A 19,905-nucleotide genomic window follows, 5' to 3' on the forward strand; every position below is an offset into this window, starting at 1 on the left:
GTGTTTTTGGCCCGGCCCACTATCTTGTTGGGCCGGCCCACTTGCTATAATGTGGACCCCACATACTAAATGGGCCAGCCCTTTAACTGGAAAGTGGGACCCACCGGTGCTTTTGGCCCGGCCTACTGGCTTGTTGGGCCAGCCCATTTGATCTAATGTGGACCCCACGTACTAAATGGGCCGGCCCGATAGCAAGAATGTGGGACGATTTTGAGACGTTGTCTATCAGAACTTTTCTTGTAGTGGTTCCACGACTTGCAGAAGTTGCTCCAATTGTAATTTCCTTCATCGCCGCGCTATATCTTTCGTGAGATATCAATTAATTATCCACTCATTCAATCATTCTTTTGCCTGGCAGGGCTTGGACCGCTTTCAAGAGACATCGTAAGGACGGTACACAGGCGAGAAGCTAACATTTAATCCTGTACCGTGCCCTCGGCGGACACAAGGGACGAATCTATGTGGATACTACGTTTGCGAGTCCATTCGCATGTTAACCACTCGAGAAGCAGAACAAAAATAAATTCAACGTAAGCAATAACACTCACAACTTTATTTATTATCGTCAATATTTCGTTATCAAGATTGATATAGTCATACTCATCTCATTTTCGTATATAGGTCGACTACATGCGGGACGGACTCCAACCAAAGGAACACCTACTAGGAATTGCGGAGGAACTGGCGGGACTTTTGGTTAGAGAAGTACTAAACAACAAAGGCTTGTTTAGTCCAAATAGATGCTCTACCTCCAAATAGACGGTCGTTAGTACCGCTTGTCGATCGTGAGCTAAATGTATATATATATGTAAGGGGAATCTACATGTAAGGGGAATCGACTTTTGCTTCCAATATTTGTTTGATCGATCTATATATATATAATGAATGAACGTGTACCACTTCTAGTAGCGTACAGATATATCCAACTTTTATTTTCGAATGGCGGGGGTGGCGGGGGGGGGGTGCTGCACCTCTCAAACCCTAAAGCAGCAGCGTTGTGGGCCTGCCACGTAGAGGGCCTTTTGTCGCGGGTGGTAATACCGCCCGCGACAAAAGGGCCTGTCCCCTGCGCGACCCGCGGCTGCCACGTGGTGGACCTTATGTCGCGGGTTGTAAGAGACCCGCGACAAAAGGGGGACCTTTTGTCGCGCCTCCCTTGTCGCGGCTGACGGTCCGCGACAAAAGGGTCGTACGACCCACGACATTAGGCATGTTTTCCACTAGTGAGCACGTATCATGCCTCGTAAATATTTCTTATTGCTTTTAGTTTTTTCGGTGGTTACCACCGATACGTATTAAGGCATGTACGATGAGGTGACATCATCCTTCCCTTACGATTGTCATGTAGAATTTTGTTTAGTTGACAGAGAGAGCTTAAAGAAAAAGAATGCGGTCTTTCCTTTTTTTTAATATGGGAGCATCTTCCTAGCCTCTACATCAATAGATGCACACGGCTAGCTTTATTTAAACAAAGTATCAGTTTACATAGAATCCAGTTCACAATCAAGGAAATGCTCAGGTCGATACATGAATCAATCATAAGAAAATGCAACACATAGAAAGCCTATCAATTTGCTATTCTATTAATATGTCGCCATCCAGTAGCCTGGAAAAAGAAGTCTTGAGCAACCACCAGCATCCGGTTGCATCCAGTAACCATATCCTCCAGTTGTACCTACGGGAGAAGGAAAACCCATTGTTCAATCCAATGAGCAGCGCGTCGAATAACTTACAAAAAATTAGTTCCACTATGTTTGTTAAAGATGATATCATTCCTAGTTCTCCAAATGGACCAACATAGAGCGGAAACACCAATACAAATCTTATGTTTATCATTCTTGCGTACATCATTAAGCCATTTACCAACCATATTAGTAATATTAGCTGATGGGGGAATATATAAGAAAGAAAAGCATGCACCAAATAATTTTTGCAAAAGTAATTTTTGCCTTTCCTTACCTAAGGGATGATCTTTCATGAAATAAGAGAAGGCTATTTTATTCATTGTACCATTTGTCTTCCGTTAGCAATTTAATTTCTTTCTAAAATTGAATTAATTATCATTTATTGCTAAAAAAATGCATTGTATCACTTATATTTAGTATCTTCTCTAAATAAGGATTGCTAAAAAATACGTGTTTTCCCTACCATTGTATATGCCCTTACCTAACTAGGAAATCAAAGCCGATTCAAGATAAACCTTCCTATTCTAGTAGTACTAGGACACGATTGATGCAACTAGTATAAGTAGGAGATGGACAAACTAAAGGCATGCAAGCCGACAACTTGGAAACCAAAAAGTAACAAGCCAACTTTTACTAATTTGGATTACCCAACAATCACCTTCTAATCTAAACTTTCGACACGTTGAATCTAACCAACATATATATCATCCGGATTATCAGTCCACGCTTCCATCTTGACCGATGCGCATCCATCTTTATGTTGGTATTCATCTTCTCGTCGAGACACAAAAAACGACCCTAACACTAAAAATAAAGACACGATTGTTAACCTTGTTATCACCGTTCCATCTTCAAAAAAATCTCGGGTCAACATCATTGTTGCACACAGCTAGGTGAAGAGTCTCATTCTCCTTCTTTGGTTCCTTCCGCGGATTAGGACACTCTCGGGAGAAGTGCCCCAACAACTCCCGATAGTTATAGCATCGAATTTTTGATATGTGAAATTATTGTACTTTAACATCAATTGCTCTTGTTCCTTATCACATGCACGTCCCTTTAACATCAACTCATAGGTCTTCAGTCATCTGATCACTTCCATCATCGACATTGTCTCCACATCGTCCCACTGCTCAATCGTGCCAACGATAGGTAGAAACATGTCGGGGACCGCACGTAGTAACTTTTCCACAACTGTGATGTCATGTATGTTTTATCCAAGATATCTCATCTCATTAACCATGGAAGTTGGTTTTAACGTGAACTCAACAACCCCTTTGTTATCTTTCATGCTCATCCAGTCAAGCTCGCTCCAAAGAGCTTGTACATGGGTCTTCTTGACGCGGTTATCATCGGCATGCGTCTCCTTGACATAGTATGATATTCTCATGAAAACAACAACGGGCACAGCTTGGGCTACGATGGAGAAAGCTTCTTCGTCCTTTGTCTCGTCGATCTTTGGGTTGCCTTCTATTGCCGTCCGAACTACTTGTGCACACATGAAAACATCATCTTCGCGGCCCACACTCCATAGTTGTCACCTTCTAGCATTGGGTAACAGATGGTCATACCACCATCTCTTGCCCTTGAAGTTGACATGATCATCTTCTTCGATTTTCCTTCATCCGTGATACAACTTGACAGCGGCGAAGGATCCTCCAGATCCATCATGATGCAACTTATGGTGAATTCTCACACCTTGGCTCTGATACCAATTGCTAGCTTTGCCTAGGATCGAATGCATGAACTTGCGGCAACTCAACGGGTCCGGTGGCAACTCAAATCGTCCTATACGCGTAACGCTACTCTCCGTATACCACTACACTGAAAATTCAATCGAGAGACAGAAACGCAAGGATGCGGTTTCCTTTATCCATTCTGATATCTCGCGACCAAACCACAACGAACGCATCAACAGGATTATTGCCATCGTGCCTCGTAAATACTTCATTGCCTTTCGTTTTTCTGGAGGTTTACACCAGGCTTGTTAACCCTTTATACAGCACACAAGTGCCTCACGATCCGCTCGACTCTTACACCGGTACGAGTTACCTTTTAGACAAAGAGTATATATTAATATCGGAGATACCAATTACACTCAGCCTCTGCAACAACGCATTTCCCTAGCGGTATTACGGATGCACACAGCCAAAAAAAGAAAGAAGAATTACAGAAAAAGAAAAGTCCCGCTACGGTGGTTTAATCCTTGAAACAGCGGCACTAACACCACCAAGACATCACCATAAGTCCAACTTCTACAAAAGTGGCGCCTGCAAGAAGGGAACAACGCACAAGCGTTGTCATCGCCGATCAAAAGATCTGGATTTTCACCTTGAAGAAGGTCCTTGCTCTCAAAATAATGCCTCCAACAAGGCCATTGTTAGGCACAACCAATTAAGACCAGACCTTGGATTTTCACCTTGAAAGGTAAGACTTCGGTCTTTTCATGTGCAGTCGCCCCCACTTGCATGCCACTGCTCCAAGTTATGAAACACCAAGCCAACTCCTCCTCGCCCCAAAGTTTGGAACCTCCATTGCTAGTCCTCAGATCTGGGCCTTCATGACATTCTCTGCCAGCACCATGGAACGAGAACATGCCCCATGATATTGACAACCAGCAGAACTTCGAAGCGCTCCCTCTGAAACCAAATAGCCAGAGTAAAACACGGGTGCGCATGACCGAATCCCACCCGATCCAGCAGTCTCCAGGCGTGAATCGTCCATGGAAGATCGCCGGCGGCGCCTTCCGGAACCCTTCACTCTAGCCAGATCAATGGGACACACCTCCGGCAGATCATCATCTTGACGCAAGTTGGAATCCTAGGACCGCCGCCTTTATTCAGGTTGCACCCCCACGCCGGCGACCATCCAGGCCGGCCAAGGCTGCCGTCGAAGACACCAAGCGCAGATCGCGAAGTCCGGAGACACCGCACATGCCTGGGCCCTGCCGCAGCCGAGAGCCAGCCCTCCATCGCCGGCCGACAGGGCACACCACCGCCTCATCATCCGTCATGCAGCCACCGAGCTTAGGCCAGACGCCACCACCAAGGTCCCCGACGATAGGGCCGTGCCCTGGCCCGAGGAGGCCGACCCGCGCGCGACCCCCGCGCACGAGAGGACGAGGAAATCCCCGCCGGTGCCGGCGCCAGCCAGGCTTTGACTGACCGCACCCCCTGGCGGCGGCGAGGGAGGGGAGTGGGAGAGGGGGGAGGCGGTGGCGGTGGCGGCTGTGGTAGGGTCCCCCTCCGGCCGCCACGCGGGGGCGGCACGGGAGGGTTACGATCTGTTTCTGGAGTTTCCTGATATTTTCTTACTACATGGGGGTGGCACGGGAGGGTTACTACGTGTTATCTAACTAGTAAATGAAAGCGGACTCAAGCTAAACCTTCCTATATATCCTACTAGTACTAGGACACGTTTGATGCGACTAGTATAAGTAGGTCACGGACAAACTTATGGCATGGAAGCCGACCACTTGGAGACCCAAAAGTAACAAACCGACTCTTACTAATTTGGATTTTACCCAACAGCCCCGTTCCCGGAACGGGAAATTATTCATTACCAGTATACATGGTCTTACTGTGCTCGACGAACATGAAGTTCACATACACTCTGGTAAGCCTCCGTTTCAACCTGGTGTTCCCTGGTCTAGGTGATCGAGTTCTTTCTTTAGCCTATTTCCTTGATAAGAAAGTATCCCTAGCTAAGCACGAAACCGTGTCCCGGTCAAAATTCTCACTCCCACACCTCGTGCTCACCCAGTCTCAGTAGCGCGTTGCCATACCATATGCACTCACACTGTGAAACGGACGCCTCACTCGTTCTTTAAACTCAACAAGGTACGCATCACCGTGCAACGTTCTGAAAAGGTGCACATCAACTTCGCTCCTAGTATATATAACTGGCACGAGCTTGCGAGAAGCGTGTGACCCCTAGACTGAGAAAGCAAAATCGATTCCAAAGCATATGGTTCATAGCGGACATGGTGCCGAGATCGAGGCGCTGCTGCGGCAGCAGCAGGAGCTCGTGACCCAGCTCCGGGCGCTCATCCTTCCACAACTCCACAGCGTCGATAGTGGATCGGCCGAGCTCGCCCTCCAGCTCTTCCACGACGTGATCGGCTGCAACACAAGCTTAGTATCAAAGCTCTTCAGCGCTGGCCGTGGAGCGGCTGCTGTGCCCGTCGACGACAAGTCCTTGGTGAGGAAGAACAGTACTAGCACTACTGCTAAAGATGATGGCATCCACGAAAGATTAGAGAAACTGGCGATGCCTAGTAGGAGTGCTGGTCGAAAGAGAAGGTGTGTCTGTGCGCATATATAAGAAATCCCTGCATATATCGTTTCAAATTAATCTTATCATGCATAAAACATGTTCACAAAAGCTAATTAAGTCCATGTTTATCGATGATATATTGTATATATTATCTTCAATTTGCATGATCAAGATCACACTGCTGACGAATACCTGGCATCTTGTAGGAGGAACGATGGTAAGCGATCAAGATCACTCGTCACAAATGTCCCGGATTATGATGGTCACCAGTGGAGAAAATATGGGCAGAAGAACATCAACGGAAGCCAACATGCTAGGTAACAAATTACTAAACAAAACACACCTGGACGAGCATATTTAAGTACCTACTAATTAGAAAAGTGCCCAGACATGATTATAGATAATTAATCATGCACTATGCATAAACTTGTGATTAAGCAGGAGCTACTACAGATGCACCTACACAGAACGGAACTGTTCGGCAACCAAGACAATCCAGCAGCAGGATAAAGACAGCGGCAGTGCTAATTATTCCACAGATGCCAATGGGGATGAAGCTGCAAAATACACTGTGGTGTACTACGGTGATCACACCTGCAAGGCCAGCGACATCATAAGCAACAACAACACTAGCGACTGTCTACCTGATCTTGTAGATACTGGCTGTCGCAGCAGTGGGAAAACAGCACAATTAAAGGCAGATATCACAGAGTGGGAGACGGAATTGGATGTACCGGCTCTGCTAGAGGTGTTCAACAATTCTCTTCTTAATTGGGAGATGATATGATAGGTAGCAGTAATGCTAGTTCAGATCAGGCATTTCTTTGCCCGTGCATGGTGGATTTTAATTTTAATAATTCTTAGGTTTTCCACGTATGCAGATTGCAAATTTTCCCTAATGGTAGTAGACTTTTCAATAAATAAACAAATACATATCTGCACAAGTGAATATTCACTAAGTAGTACTCCCTCCATGAAGATGTGCGATGCTCCCAAGTACTCCCTCCGTCCTAAAATGTAATATGCCCTTAATTTTTCGCTGGTCATCAACTTAAAATTTTGACTATAATTTGTACTTATAATATGTCTATAAAATTAGTAGAAATATATAAAATAAATATTTTTTGAAGAAAGATGCAACATACCATTTACCATTCTCAATCAATATAATTTGATGTATATCGGTGATCAAAGTCATGCATTAAAGACCGTGCAAAAAAACATGCCTTACATTCTAGAACCGAGGGACTATTTTATAAATCCACAATTTGACCTAGAAAACGTGTTATATGCCACAAAATTAAGGTACATATCACCGGATTCATATTCCGAAACAATTATTATGTTTTTTTGTGGTGCGTATTTTTTTTTCATGTTCTTGTGGCCCGGGGGGGGGGGGTAGGGTAGGCACCCGTTGGCCAACTTCAGTCATGGAGATAGAGTTTATTCAGACACTAACTTCAGTCTGCGACCAAAGATGGGTTGCATGAGGTGTGGCCAACTTCAGTCACTCGCCTATGGAGATAGAGTTTCACATGAATTTGGGCATTTCACAGTTGAAGAAGATTTTAACTATGGCGTATGGTTTGCCAGAAAGGGAAAATTCATATTTGAAGGCCCCCAACGCTTGTACATTTTGTCATTGAACGACAAACAAACCTATGGATATGAAACCCAATAGACGAGAAACGAACTTTGGCTAGCTTCCAGAGGAAAAGCTTGATCTTCAACAAGATCGGAAGATTCCAAATGTCCTTGGCAATTGCGCCAACCGTGCCCTGGCTAAGTTTATGATATAAGGAGTGTGTGGAAGAAGTGACCCAATGAATCTAGATATTAGGATATTCTGCCTTGTTCATTGATACGTCCCCGATGTATCCATAATTTCTGTCGTTCCATGCTTGTTTTATGACAATACTTACATGTTTTGCTTGCACTTTATGATGATTTCATGCATTTTACGGAACTAACATATTAACAAGATGCCACAGTGCGAGTTCCTGTTTTCTGCTGTTTTTGGTTCCAGAAAGGCTGTTCGGGCAATATTCTCGGAATTCGACGAAACGAAGACCAAACCTCCTATTTTTCCCGGAAGCATCCAGAACACCGAAGAAGAGTCGGAGAGGGGCCAGAGGGCCACCACACCATAGGGCGGCGCGGCCTGGCCTGGGCCCGCGCCGGCCTGTGGTGGGGAGCCCCAGTGTGCCCCCCTGCGCCGCCTCTTCGCCTATTTAACCCCTTTCGACCTAAAAACACCGTAACTCTTGACGAAACTTCAGAAAGACTCCAGGGGCGCCGCCACCATCACCATCGCGAAACTCCAATTCGGGGGACAGAAGACTATATCCCGGCACCCTGCCGGGACGGGGAAGTGCCCCCGGAAGCCATCTCCATCAACGCCATCGCCTCCATCATGCTCCGTGAGTAGTTCCCCCATGGACTACGGGTTCTAGCTGTAGCTAGTTGGTATCATCTCCCCCATGTACTTCAATACAATGATCTCATGAGCTGCCTTACATGATTGAGATTCATCTGATGTAATCGGTGTTGTGTTTGTCGGGATCCGATGGATTGTTACGTTATGATTGTCTATCTACAAAGTTTATGAAGTTATTGTTGCTGCAATCTTGTTATGCTTAATGCTTGTCACTAGGGCCCGAGTGCCATGATCTTAGATTTGAGCTCTATACTTATTGCTTAGATTGTATCTACAAGTTGTATGCACATGTCACTGTCCGGAACCAATGGCCCCGAAGTGACAGAAATCGGGACAACCGGAGGGGATGGCGGTGATGTGAGGGATACATGTTTTCACCAAGTGTTAATGCTTTGCTCCGGTGCTCTATTAAAAGGAGTACCTTAATATCCAGTAGTTTCCCTTGAGGCCCGGCTGCCACCGGCTGGTAGGACAAAAGATGTTGTGCAAGTTTCTCATTGCGAGCACGTACGACTATTATTGGAAAACATGCCTACATGATTAATGATCTTGATATTCTGTCTTAATGCTATTTCAATCCTATCAATTGCCCGATTGTAATTTGTTCACCCAACACTTGTTATTGGAGAGTTGCCACTAGTGTAGATAGCTGGGAACCCCGGTCCATCTCTCATCATTATATACTCGTTCCACATGTCATTGGAAGTAGTATCAACTATCTTCTGGTGCCATTGCTCCTGTGTTACTATTACTGCTGCTGTGTTACTGTTACTATTGCTCTCATATCACTGCTACTTTCACATCACCCCTGTTGCTAGTGCTTTTCCAGGTGCAGCTGAATTGACAACTCAGTTGTTAAGACTTATAAGTATTCTTTACCTCCCCTTGTGTCGAATCAATAAATTTGGGTTTTACTTCCCTCGAAGACTCGTTGCGATCCCCTATACTTGTGGGTCATCAAGACTATTTTCACGGCGCCGTTGCCGGGGAGGCATAGCTCTACTCATAAGTTCACCTGGGGAGTACACTCTACCTCTCTCTCTACTTTTATTTTATTTTGTTTGCTAGTTTACTTTTGTCTAGTTTATTTGTGCTTAGTTTATTTCTGTCTAGTATTAGTTTGCTTAGTTTACTTTTGCTTAGTTTATTTTTGTCTTGTTTTATTTGTCTCATATACCCAAAAATCCATAAAAATTTGAAAAACCAAAAAATTAAAAACTGCTGTTATGGGAGAACCTACAACCTACTTGGAGCTTATAGAATGTTATAATAATTATAGAGAATCAAGAACTGCTAAAATAATGAGTGCTATGATAGAAAAATTGAATACAATTGCTAAAATCTTGCTTGAATGTCATGATATAAACTGTTGCTCTCAACAGGATACTAAACATCTTAAATTTCAATGTGGCTTTAGTGAGGAATTTTTAATTAAGAGCTATAATCGGAATTGCTATATTCATTATGGGTTCGAAGAGGTAGAACAATTTGTCTTATTTATGGGAGCCTCCTAGATAGAATCCTTCATGGTTGAGAATTATGAAACTTGTGTTGTTTGTAAGGGCCTTAAAGATTATGTCTCTACTATCCTTAATTCTTGCATAGAATGCTACAGTAGGAATCCTTATATCCTTGATTATAAAGAGAGACACATTAATGCACAAGAATGCACTCACAATTTGCAGGAACCGATGGAAGAAGAAATTGATGAACCTGAAAGCTCATTGGATGAAAAAGAGGAGGAAATTGATGAACCTGAATGCTCATTGGATGAAAAAGAAGAGGAGAGTGATGAACAAAAGGAGGAAGAATGGATTAGCTACCCATGCCAACCTTCTAATGAGAGTAACTCTTTATCTCTTACACTATTTGATTATCCTCCATGCTTACCGGAAGAGGTTGAATGTTATGTTCCTGTGGATTCTCTTGAAATAGTACCTATGAGTAATACTTGTGAGAATAATTATGCTACTGTTATATATGATAATCCTGTTATCACCAGAATTTGACCGAGTCAGAGGTGGGCCGCGATCAAGATGGACTTGAAGATATATATATAGAAGAAATACGTGAATCGGCCTTACATGCAAAGTTTGGGCTAGTTTGCCCTTGTATCTGTAACATATTAGGTTACGTGTCGATTAGGAGTTAGAGTTTTACCCGTGCACGGTTAGGTGCACGCTTGAGTTAGAAAGTCCCCTGGACTATAAATATGTATCTAGGGTTTATGGAATAAACAACAACCAACGTTCAACACAAACAAATCTCGGCGCATCGCCAACCCCTTCGTCTCGAGGGTTTCTCCGGTAAGCACCATGCTGCCTAGATCGCATCTTGCGTTCTAGGCAGCGCAAGCCTACCCACGTTGTTCATGCGTTGCTCGTGCTGAAGCCTTTTTGATGGCGAGCAACGTAGTTATCTTAGATGTGTTAGGGTTAGCATTGTTCTTCGTATCATATGCTGTCGTAGTGCGACCCTTATGCATCTAGCCGCCCTTACACCTATCTCAGGTGTAGGGGCGGCACCCGCTTGATCATAGTTTAGTAGATCTGATCCGTTACGGTTGCTCCTTGTTCTACAAGGATTAGTTTAATATCCGCACTAGTTAGGCCCTACAAAGGGTTGGAGGATCCAGCGGCGTGTAGGGTGACGTTTGCTAGCCCTAGAAAGGATGTTCCGGGGATCAACCTCGTGTTGGTTTTTAGGCCCTGTCTAGGATCGGCTTACGGTCACCGTGCGCGAGCGCGAGGCCCAATCGTGAGTAGGATGATCCGATTATGCGGTGAAAACCCTAAATCGTCGTAGATCTCATTAGCTTTATCTTGATCAAGCAGGACCACCATATATTCGGACACCTCGTTCGAATCATGGGTGGATCGGCTCTTTGAGCCGATTCACGGGATAACTCGAGAGCCGATCGAGGCTCGTATTTAATGTTTACGTGTATGCCATGCGGGAAACTAAGCGAGGCATCATCCACACCTTCCCGACCGGGTATAGGTCAGGTGGCACGCCCTTGCGATAGCATCGGACGTGTGACCGAGGAGGCTTTGCGGGCCGTCGCTCGCGAGGGACCGGGGCCAGCCGCAGCCCTAGTTGTTCCCGGCTCTACCTGTGTTGCCTGTCTCGCCCGCCGGTGGGTTTCGACGTCAACACATTCCGGCACGCCCGGTGGGACAACCTTCGACATCCACCACATCGCCATCTACATCCGAGATGGCGGAAAGCACTCCGGTCAAGTACGAGGATCCGCCCGATGAACTCAAGAAGAAACATGACGAGATCAAGGCAACCCTCGAGGCCGAACTCATCGGCTCTTTCCACCGAACCCGCTCCCATGGCGTCAGGTGGAAGGGTTTCACACCTGAAGGCGCACTCGATGGAGTGGACTTGTCCGCCCCGTCAGAAGAACGCACCAGGTCGCTGCGTCAGGAGATCAACTACATGGTGGCTCATTCGCTGCACCGCCACTCTGAGAACCTGGTGAACACTTTGGAGCGTGTCGCTCTGCGCGTGGTCCAGGAAATCATGAGCCACCGATATTCTCCGTCGGGACCAGCTCTGGGGACTTTCAAAGGAGAGATGCCACTCCAGTCCCATCCTCCGTTGCCGTTCGCATGGGCGGCACCGGAACTGCCGAACTCATCGGCATACGTCGTCTACAAGATTGGTGGGGATCCTAGTGACTACCAATTCCTACCTGAGGCGCCCAAGGAGATCCCGCACGGATACGCGTGCGCATACGTACCAGACTGCAATACCTGGGCACTCTCGAACCAGGTTGCAACAGCAGGGGCCTCTGGAACAACAGGAGGAACGTCAGGAGTAGATCTTGAGAAGCAAACGTGGCTAGCTAAGTACGCCACTCCGACAAACCTCCGAGCCCAGCTCCTGCGGTTGGCTTAGAACCGGAAAAGCAAGCATGGCTGGTTAAGTATGCCACCCCGGCGAATCTTCGGGGTTCGACACCGTCGGCCATCACCGCGGATCAGATTTGTACAATTCTTAAAGATCGGTTCGGCATGATGCCGAAAAGGAAGACGTTCGGCTACACCAAGCCGTACCCCAACGATTACGAACCGATTCCGCTACCTCCCAAATATCGGCTCCCGGACTTCACAAAGTTTAGTGGATCGGATGGTTCCAGCTCCATCGAGCATGTGAGCCGATATTTGGCACAGGCTGGGCACGATCTCAGCATCGGACGAGCTGCGTGTGAGGTTCTTCGCACGGTCCCTCACGGGATCGGCTTTCGGGTGGTACACATCGCTGCCACCGAACTCCATCCGGACTTGGAAGCGGTTGGAAGAAGCGGTTCCATGAGCGGTATCACTCGGAGGCTTCCGAGGTTGGTATTGCCGATCTAGCACAAGTACGACAAAAGCGCGGGGAGACAGGTGTCGGAATACGTCCAGCGCTTCGGGACCATTAGGAACCGATGCTTTTCGGCTCATGTAAGTGAAAAAGAAGCGGTCGAGTTGGCGGTGGTGGGTCTCTCATCATCGATTAAGGACGTGGCCTCCCAAGCGGACTACCCTTCCTTGGCGCACATGGTGCGAAGGCTGTCGGCATATGAGCAGCGCCACCCGGATGTTTACCGGGACAAATTCAAGCGTGCGGTGACCCCGGTAGAGGCGGACGAGGATGAAGGTGCTGCGGGAGATCGAGAGGTAGCAGGTGGCTGAATGGACTCGAGCGGCGGGCCCCGTGTCCTGCAAATGGGTGAAGCCACAAGGCCCTCGAAAAGGGTTCGACTTCGACGTGACCAAAGCTGAGCAGATTTTTGATCTCTTACTCACGGAGAAGCATATAAAGGTACCCGAAGGCCACAAGATCCCCACGGTGCAAGAGCTGAACGGAAAGCCATACGCAAGTGGCATAACACGTTCACCCACACCACCAACGATTGCGGGGTGTGGCGGCAGCAGATCCAAATGGCGATAGAAAATGGACGGTTAATTTTCAACCAGTACGCCATGAAGGTCGACACACACCCCTTCCCCGCCGTGAACATGGTGGAGTATACTTACCATGGAGGGTGCCATCCGGATTTCTCGTGCAATATCAACATGGTAGGACCTGGACACCACTCTGGTAAGGACGGAGATGAGGGCAGCTGCTCTCATAGCAAAGATATAGAGGAAGCCGCTCCACGCGATCGGCTCCGCCAAGACGGCAAGCGCTACGTCACAGAGGGAGAAGTGAAAAACATAAGGTATCAACGACCTCTCTCTGATCACCTCCTCAACAAATATGTGGGTCAGTATGACCAACGCCGGCGGTACAACGACGATGATGAAGATCGTCTGGCTAGGGACGATAGGAGACGTCGTCGGCATGATCGCGAGGAAGATGAGAACGAGCGCCGCGCCAAGGAAAAGTTGGGGGAGCGAGTCGACGAGGATAGGCACTGGGACTGTCCCTTTTTGAGACACTGCTGGGATTCAGGAATGAGCCGATTGCCCACAATCGGCAATTGCCCAGAATGCAACCAGAAGAAGAAGGAGGCAGCCAACGTATCCGTATTCAAGCGCCTAGGGCCTCTCCCGCCACAAAGCAAACGCGCTGAGTCCCCTCGGTTGGAAGATCTCGAAGATTCAGAAGACAAGGGAGAAGAAGAAGACGGTACCACCGACCAAGGTGGTGCCACGATGGACTCAGCCGTTCCCAAAAGCGCGGGGTTCAGCGATTGCGCGGCCTGGAGGAAGCCGAGAGGTTATACTTGCATACATTGAGGAAAGCAAGGCCTGATCTGGCTGCGAAAGTTCAGCGAACCCTGGATGAAGAGGGTCGTCCACGGAAAATGGAGTGGCGCCCCAAGCAAAGGAAAGCCGATGACGAAACATCGGCTGGCACAAACATGGTGCTCGTCCTTACGACGAGGCTTAGTACTCCACGTTTACACGATGCACTCAAGGTGGACGACAGCAAGCGCACCAACATGATAAAGTCAGAGATTTGGCTGGTTTTATCTACCGGCCTGAACGAGTAACAAGAGCAAATCAATGAGCAAACATGGCGAGGCTGATCCTTGTGATCGGCCCCAAAAAGTTTATGAAGGGACATTACAAAACCTTCACCGAGCAAGCAACGTGGAGGCCGATTCCAGCAATCGGCCAAAATTATCCTCACCATCCATTCTGCCTGGGTTCAAACATGTAATCCAACAGAGCCGATACCATCAATTCTCTTGACAGAATCGGCTCGGGGGGCACCCAGGTGGATAAAACACGAGGATGTGCAGTAGAAGCGTCTCATCCTTTGGTGATGGGTATTGAAGTATGGGGGCCGATGCATAAATCGGCCGTAAAAAATTCAAGAATTCGAAAAAAATTTAAGCACAGCCGATGCAGCAGACATCGACTTAAGGATATAAAGCAGAACTCCTCAATGGAGTGGTTCAATGGTTCAATGGCTCAGATCTTCTCTTCAAGAACAGTGCCAAGAGCAGCCTGGACGTGCAGATCAGGTCAAGGATGGATTGCCTCAGATCCACCAAAGGAAAGGAGCCGATCTGACCGGCAAGGCGCAGGAAGTAAACTAAAGAAGCTCGGGGGGCAGCTCACCCTGAAGGCTCTCTGCTCTGGGAAGCCGATTTTTGTTGAAATCGGCTGGCTCTGCGTTATGATTTGCTCGGAGGGCCACTAACGCAGGAGGTGCTCTATTTTTGAGAGCCGATTGGAGTTGCATCGGCTGACCCTGCTTCATGATCTTCTCAGGGAGGAGCTGGGAAGGAAAGCCGTCGTCTTGTACGAGGTTTGGACCGTGCTGGTGCTGCAAGAAAAGGAAGGAGACTGGTTTCTCAAATTAGCCGATGAGCGAGTCATCGGCTATGGGATTGCAAAATGCCATCCGATTCGTTGCTATCGGTCTTGGTGCGGCAAGCGGAAGGATGGAAATTGGATTAATGGAAAGAGAAATTGAAAGAACAATTCTCATTAATTCAAAGGAGCGGCTTTACGAGGAAGAGCCGATGGCTCTCAAAAGAGGGATCTGGTGCCTAGTGCACTTGCTACTACTAGTCCTACTCTACTAGTCGTCGCTGTCCTCATCATCGCCGTCGTCGAGGTCGTCGGCGCTGCTCCCGAGAAGCTCCTCGCCGTCGCTGCCCCGGCCCGACGGCTGGAGCTTCCTCCTCCTCCTCGTCATCATCATCATCCTCGCTATCCGCCCAACTGCGGAAGCGCTTCGTCGGCGGATACCCAGCAGAGGAAGAGGAATCATCTTCCTCTTCCTCCTCTTCTCCTTCCTCGTCGTCATCATCGTCCTCACTGTCCGCCCACATGCGGGAGCGCTTCTTCGACGGGAGCCTGGCGGAGGGGGGGCCTTGGTCTTCTTTGCTTCTCCTTCTTTCTTCTCTTTGTCAGAGGAGATGGGGTTCGCCCCGGAGTGGAGGTCGTCCTCTTTCTTGTTCTTCGACGACGATTGGAGGGGAAGGCTTGAGGCAGAGGAGGAAGAAGAAGACATGGCTGCAGGGGAAGAGGGTTTTTGGGCGCTGGTGGACAGAGCAAAGCAAGGGGATGGCGTGGTGAGCTGTTTGGCACAGATAAATAAAGAGAGTGTAGTGGAGATTTAATGCCATGACGGTTCTCGAGGATGTGATGCCGAAATTGTCGATTCGTACAGAGAAGCCCAAGAGGCGAGGCGTAATGATGGAAGATTCTGCGGCGGCTTACGCTCCGCCACGACATGACCCGACGAAAGAAAAGCGTGATGATTTTGGAAATGTCATTTCCAAAACCAGGGGGCATGTGTTATCACCAGAATTTGACCGAGTCAGAGGTGGGCCGCGATCAAGATGGACTTGAAGATATATATATAGAAGAAATACGTGAATCGGCCTTACATGCAAAGTTTGGGCTAGTTTGCCCTTGTATCTGTAACATATTAGGTTACGTGTCGATTAGGAGTTAGAGTTTTACCCGTGCACGGTTAGGTGCACGCTTGAGTTAGAAAGTCCCCCGGACTATAAATATGTATCTAGGGTTTATGGAATAAACAACAACCAACGTTCAACACAAACAAATCTCGGCGCATCGCCAACCCCTTCGTCTCGAGGGTTTCTCCGGTAAGCACCATGCTGCCTAGATCGCATCTTGCGATCTAGGCAGCGCAAGCCTACCCACGTTGTTCATGCGTTGCTCGTGCTGAAGCCTTTTTGATGGCGAGCAACGTAGTTATCTTAGATGTGTTAGGGTTAGCATTGTTCTTCGTATCATATGCTGTCGTAGTGCGACCCTTATGCATCTAGCCGCCCTTACACCTATCTCGGGTGTAGGGCGGCACCCCGCTTGATCATAGTTTAGTAGATCTGATCCGTTACGGTTGCTCCTTGTTCTACAAGGATTAGTTTAATATCCGCACTAGTTAGGCCCTACAAAGGGTTGGAGGATCCAGCGGCGTGTAGGGTGACGTTTGCTAGCCCTAGAAAGGATGTTCCGGGGATCAACCTCGTGTTGGTTTTTAGGCCCTGTCTAGGATCGGCTTACGGTCACCGTGCGCGAGCGCGAGGCCCAATCGTGAGTAGGATGATCCGATTATGCGGTGAAAACCCTAAATCGTCGTAGATCTCATTAGCTTTATCTTGATCAAGCAGGACCACCATATATTCGGACACCTCGTTCGAATCATGGGTGGATCGGCTCTTTGAGCCGATTCACGGGATAACCCGAGAGCCGATCGAGGCTCGTATTTAATGTTTATGTGTATGCCATGCAGGAAACTAAGCGAGGCATCATCCACACCTTCCTGACCAGGTATAGGTCAGGTGGCACGCCCTTGCGATAGCATCGGACGTGTGACCAGGAGGCTTTGCGGGCCGTCGCTCTGAGGGACTGGGGCCAACCGCAGCCCTAGTTGTTCCCGGCTCTACTGTGTTGCCTGTCTCTGCCCGCCAGTGGGTTTCTGACGTCAACAAATCCATGCTACTTTGATAAATCTTATGATAATGCTTTGTTTGTGCCTGATGTCGAAATGCATGGTACTAAAGAATTTTGCTTAGCAAATGTTTATGATAAATCTCTAGATGATGGTCCTATGTTACTTGATAATATTAATTGTACTACTAATGAAAATGGGATTGGAGAGTTCTTGACTTATTCTATGAGTCCCATATCTATTGAGATTGATCAACTACCTTGTTATATTATTAATAAAAGTAAGTTTGAAAGTTTTAATTCCACTATTCTTGAACTTGATAAAAATTATGTGTTTGGAAATCATGAAAAGTATGCTGCATGTGACAGTTATATTGTTGAGTTTGTTCATGAAGCTACTGAAAATTATTATGAGAGAGGAAAATATGGTTGTAGAAATTTTCATGGTACTAATACACCTCTCTATATGCTGAAATTTTTGAAGTTGTTCTTGTTTTATCTTCTTATGCTTGTCACTTTGTTCTTCATGAATTTATTTGTGTACAAGATTCCTTTGCATAGGAAGCATGTTAGACTTAAATGTGTTTTGGATTTGCCTCTTGATGCTCTCTTTTGCTTCGAATACTATTTCTTGGGAGTGCATCATTAAAACTGCTGGAGCCCATCTTAATGGCCGTAAAGAAAGAACTTCTTGGGAGATAACCCATGTGTTATTTTGCTACAGTACTTTGTTTTATATTTGTGTCTTGGAAGTTGTTTACTACTGTAGCAACCTCTCCTTATCTTAGTTTTGTGTTTTGTTGTGCCAAGTGAAGCCTCTAATCGAAGGTTGATACTAGATTTGGATTTCTGGGCAGAAACAGATTTCTATCTGTCACGAATCTGGGCTGTTCTCTCTGTAGGTAACTCAGAAAAATATGCCAATTTACGTGCGTGTTCCTCAGATATGTACGCAACTTTCGTTAGTTTTGAGTTTTCTGATTTGAGCAACGGAAGTATTTTATTAAAATTCGTCTTTACTGGCTGTTCTGTTTTGGCAGATTCTGTCTCTGTTTTTTGCATTGTCTCTTGTGGACTTTAAGCGAGGTTTTCTAGACGTGGAGAGCTGTAGCTAATGTTTTATTGAGTTCTTGCAATGTGCCACTACAGGACCAAGGTGGATTCAAATTTTTTGAGTACTAACCCCTCTAATGAAGTTTATGAGAAGTTTGGTGTGAAGGAAGTTTTCAAGGGTCAAGAGAGGAGGATGATATATGATCAAGAAGAGTGAAAAGTCTAAGCTTGGGGATGCCCCCGTGGTTCATCCCTGCATATTTCAAGAAGACTCAAGCGTCTAAGCTTGGGGATGCCCAAGGCATCCCCTTCTTCATCAACTTATCAGGTTTCTTCTATTGAAATTATATTTTTATTCGGTCACATCTTATGTGCTTTACTTGGAGCGTCTCTATGCTTTTATTTTTGTTTATGTTTGTATAAATTCGGATCCTAGCAATCCTTGTGTGGGAGAGATACACGCTCCGCTTTTTCATATGAACACTCGTGTTCTTCGTTTTACTTTTAATGTTCAATGATAAAAGTTGGAAGCTATTGCACTTATGGTTATTTGGTTGGAAAAAGAAAATGCCTCATATGTCTTGGATAATTTGACACTTGACAATTGTTTTGAGCTCTCAAGTAGATCATGATTAAGTTTTTTTTCATGTATTCTAAGCCTATTAGTGGAGAACTACTGTAGAGCTTGTTGAAATTGGTTTGCATAATTGATCTCTTTTAAGGTCTAGATATTTTCTAGTAAAAGTGTTTGAGCAACAAGGAAGACAGTGTAGAGTATTATAATGCTTGCAATATGTTCTTATGTAAGTTTTGCTGTACCGGTTCATACTTGTGTTTGCTTCAAATAACCTTGCTAGCCCAAAGCCTTGTACCGAGAGGAAATGCTTCTCGTGCATCCAAAACCTTGAGCCAAAACCTATGCCATTTGTGTCCACCATACCTACCTACTATGTGGTATTTCCTGCCATTCCAAAGTAAATTGCTTGAGTGCTACCTTTAAACAATTCAAAATTTATTACCTCTGATTTGTGTCAATGTTTTATAGCTCATGAGGAAGTATGTGGTGTTTATCTTTCAATCTTGTTGGGCAACTTTCACCAATGGACTAGTGGCTTCATCCGCTTATCCAATAATTTTGCAAAAAGAGCTGGCAATGGGATTCCCAGTCCCAAATTAATTAACTTAAATAGACACTCCTCCATGGTTTGTGATTGTTGGACGGCACCCGAAGGATTTGGTTAGCCATGGCTTGTGTAAGCAAAGGTTGGGAGGAGTGTCATCATAATAAAACTAAAATAAAAGGGCACTCCTTCATGGTATGAGATTGTTGGCAGGCACCCGAGGATTCGGTTAGCCATGGTTTGTGAAACAAAGGTTGGAAGGAGTGCCACCCAAAAGTAAAAATAATTCATGGGAGCCGCTCTTGAAGGTTTGTCTAGCAAGGGGGTTAGAGTGCCCACTACCATTCGTTGACAACAACAAACACCTCTCAAAACTTTACTTTTATGCTCTCTTTATGTTTTCAAAACCAAAGCTCTAGCACAAATATAGCAATCGATGCTTTCCTCTTTGAAGGGCCATT

The 19,905-nt window shown here is 46.4% G+C and overlaps 1 protein-coding gene across 1 annotated transcript; it reads left to right on the plus strand.

Annotated features, from left to right (window-relative positions):
• Nucleotides 1-5,648: 5,648 nt before the first annotated feature.
• On the plus strand, nucleotides 5,649-6,744 carry LOC124656420 (WRKY DNA-binding transcription factor 70-like). The gene is made up of 3 exons (XM_047195170.1): nucleotides 5,649-5,983; nucleotides 6,164-6,274; nucleotides 6,399-6,744. The coding sequence occupies exons 1-3, from the start codon at nucleotides 5,649-5,651 to the stop codon at nucleotides 6,742-6,744; spliced, it is 792 nt and encodes a 263-aa protein (XP_047051126.1).
• Nucleotides 6,745-19,905: the final 13,161 nt, after the last annotated feature.

Source organism: Lolium rigidum, chromosome 5 (genome assembly GCF_022539505.1).
Source record: "Lolium rigidum isolate FL_2022 chromosome 5, APGP_CSIRO_Lrig_0.1, whole genome shotgun sequence".
Lineage (NCBI taxonomy): Eukaryota > Viridiplantae > Streptophyta > Magnoliopsida > Poales > Poaceae > Lolium > Lolium rigidum.

Coding starts and splice junctions, on each gene's coding strand:
- LOC124656420 (XM_047195170.1), top strand. CDS start 5,649: ATGGTTCATAGCGGACATGGTGCCGAGATCGAGGCGCTGCTGCGGCAG. Junction 5,984..6,163: donor AGTGCTGGTCGAAAGAGAAG/GTGTGTCTGTGC, acceptor GGCATCTTGTAG/GAGGAACGATGGTAAGCGAT. Junction 6,275..6,398: donor AACGGAAGCCAACATGCTAG/GTAACAAATTAC, acceptor GTGATTAAGCAG/GAGCTACTACAGATGCACCT.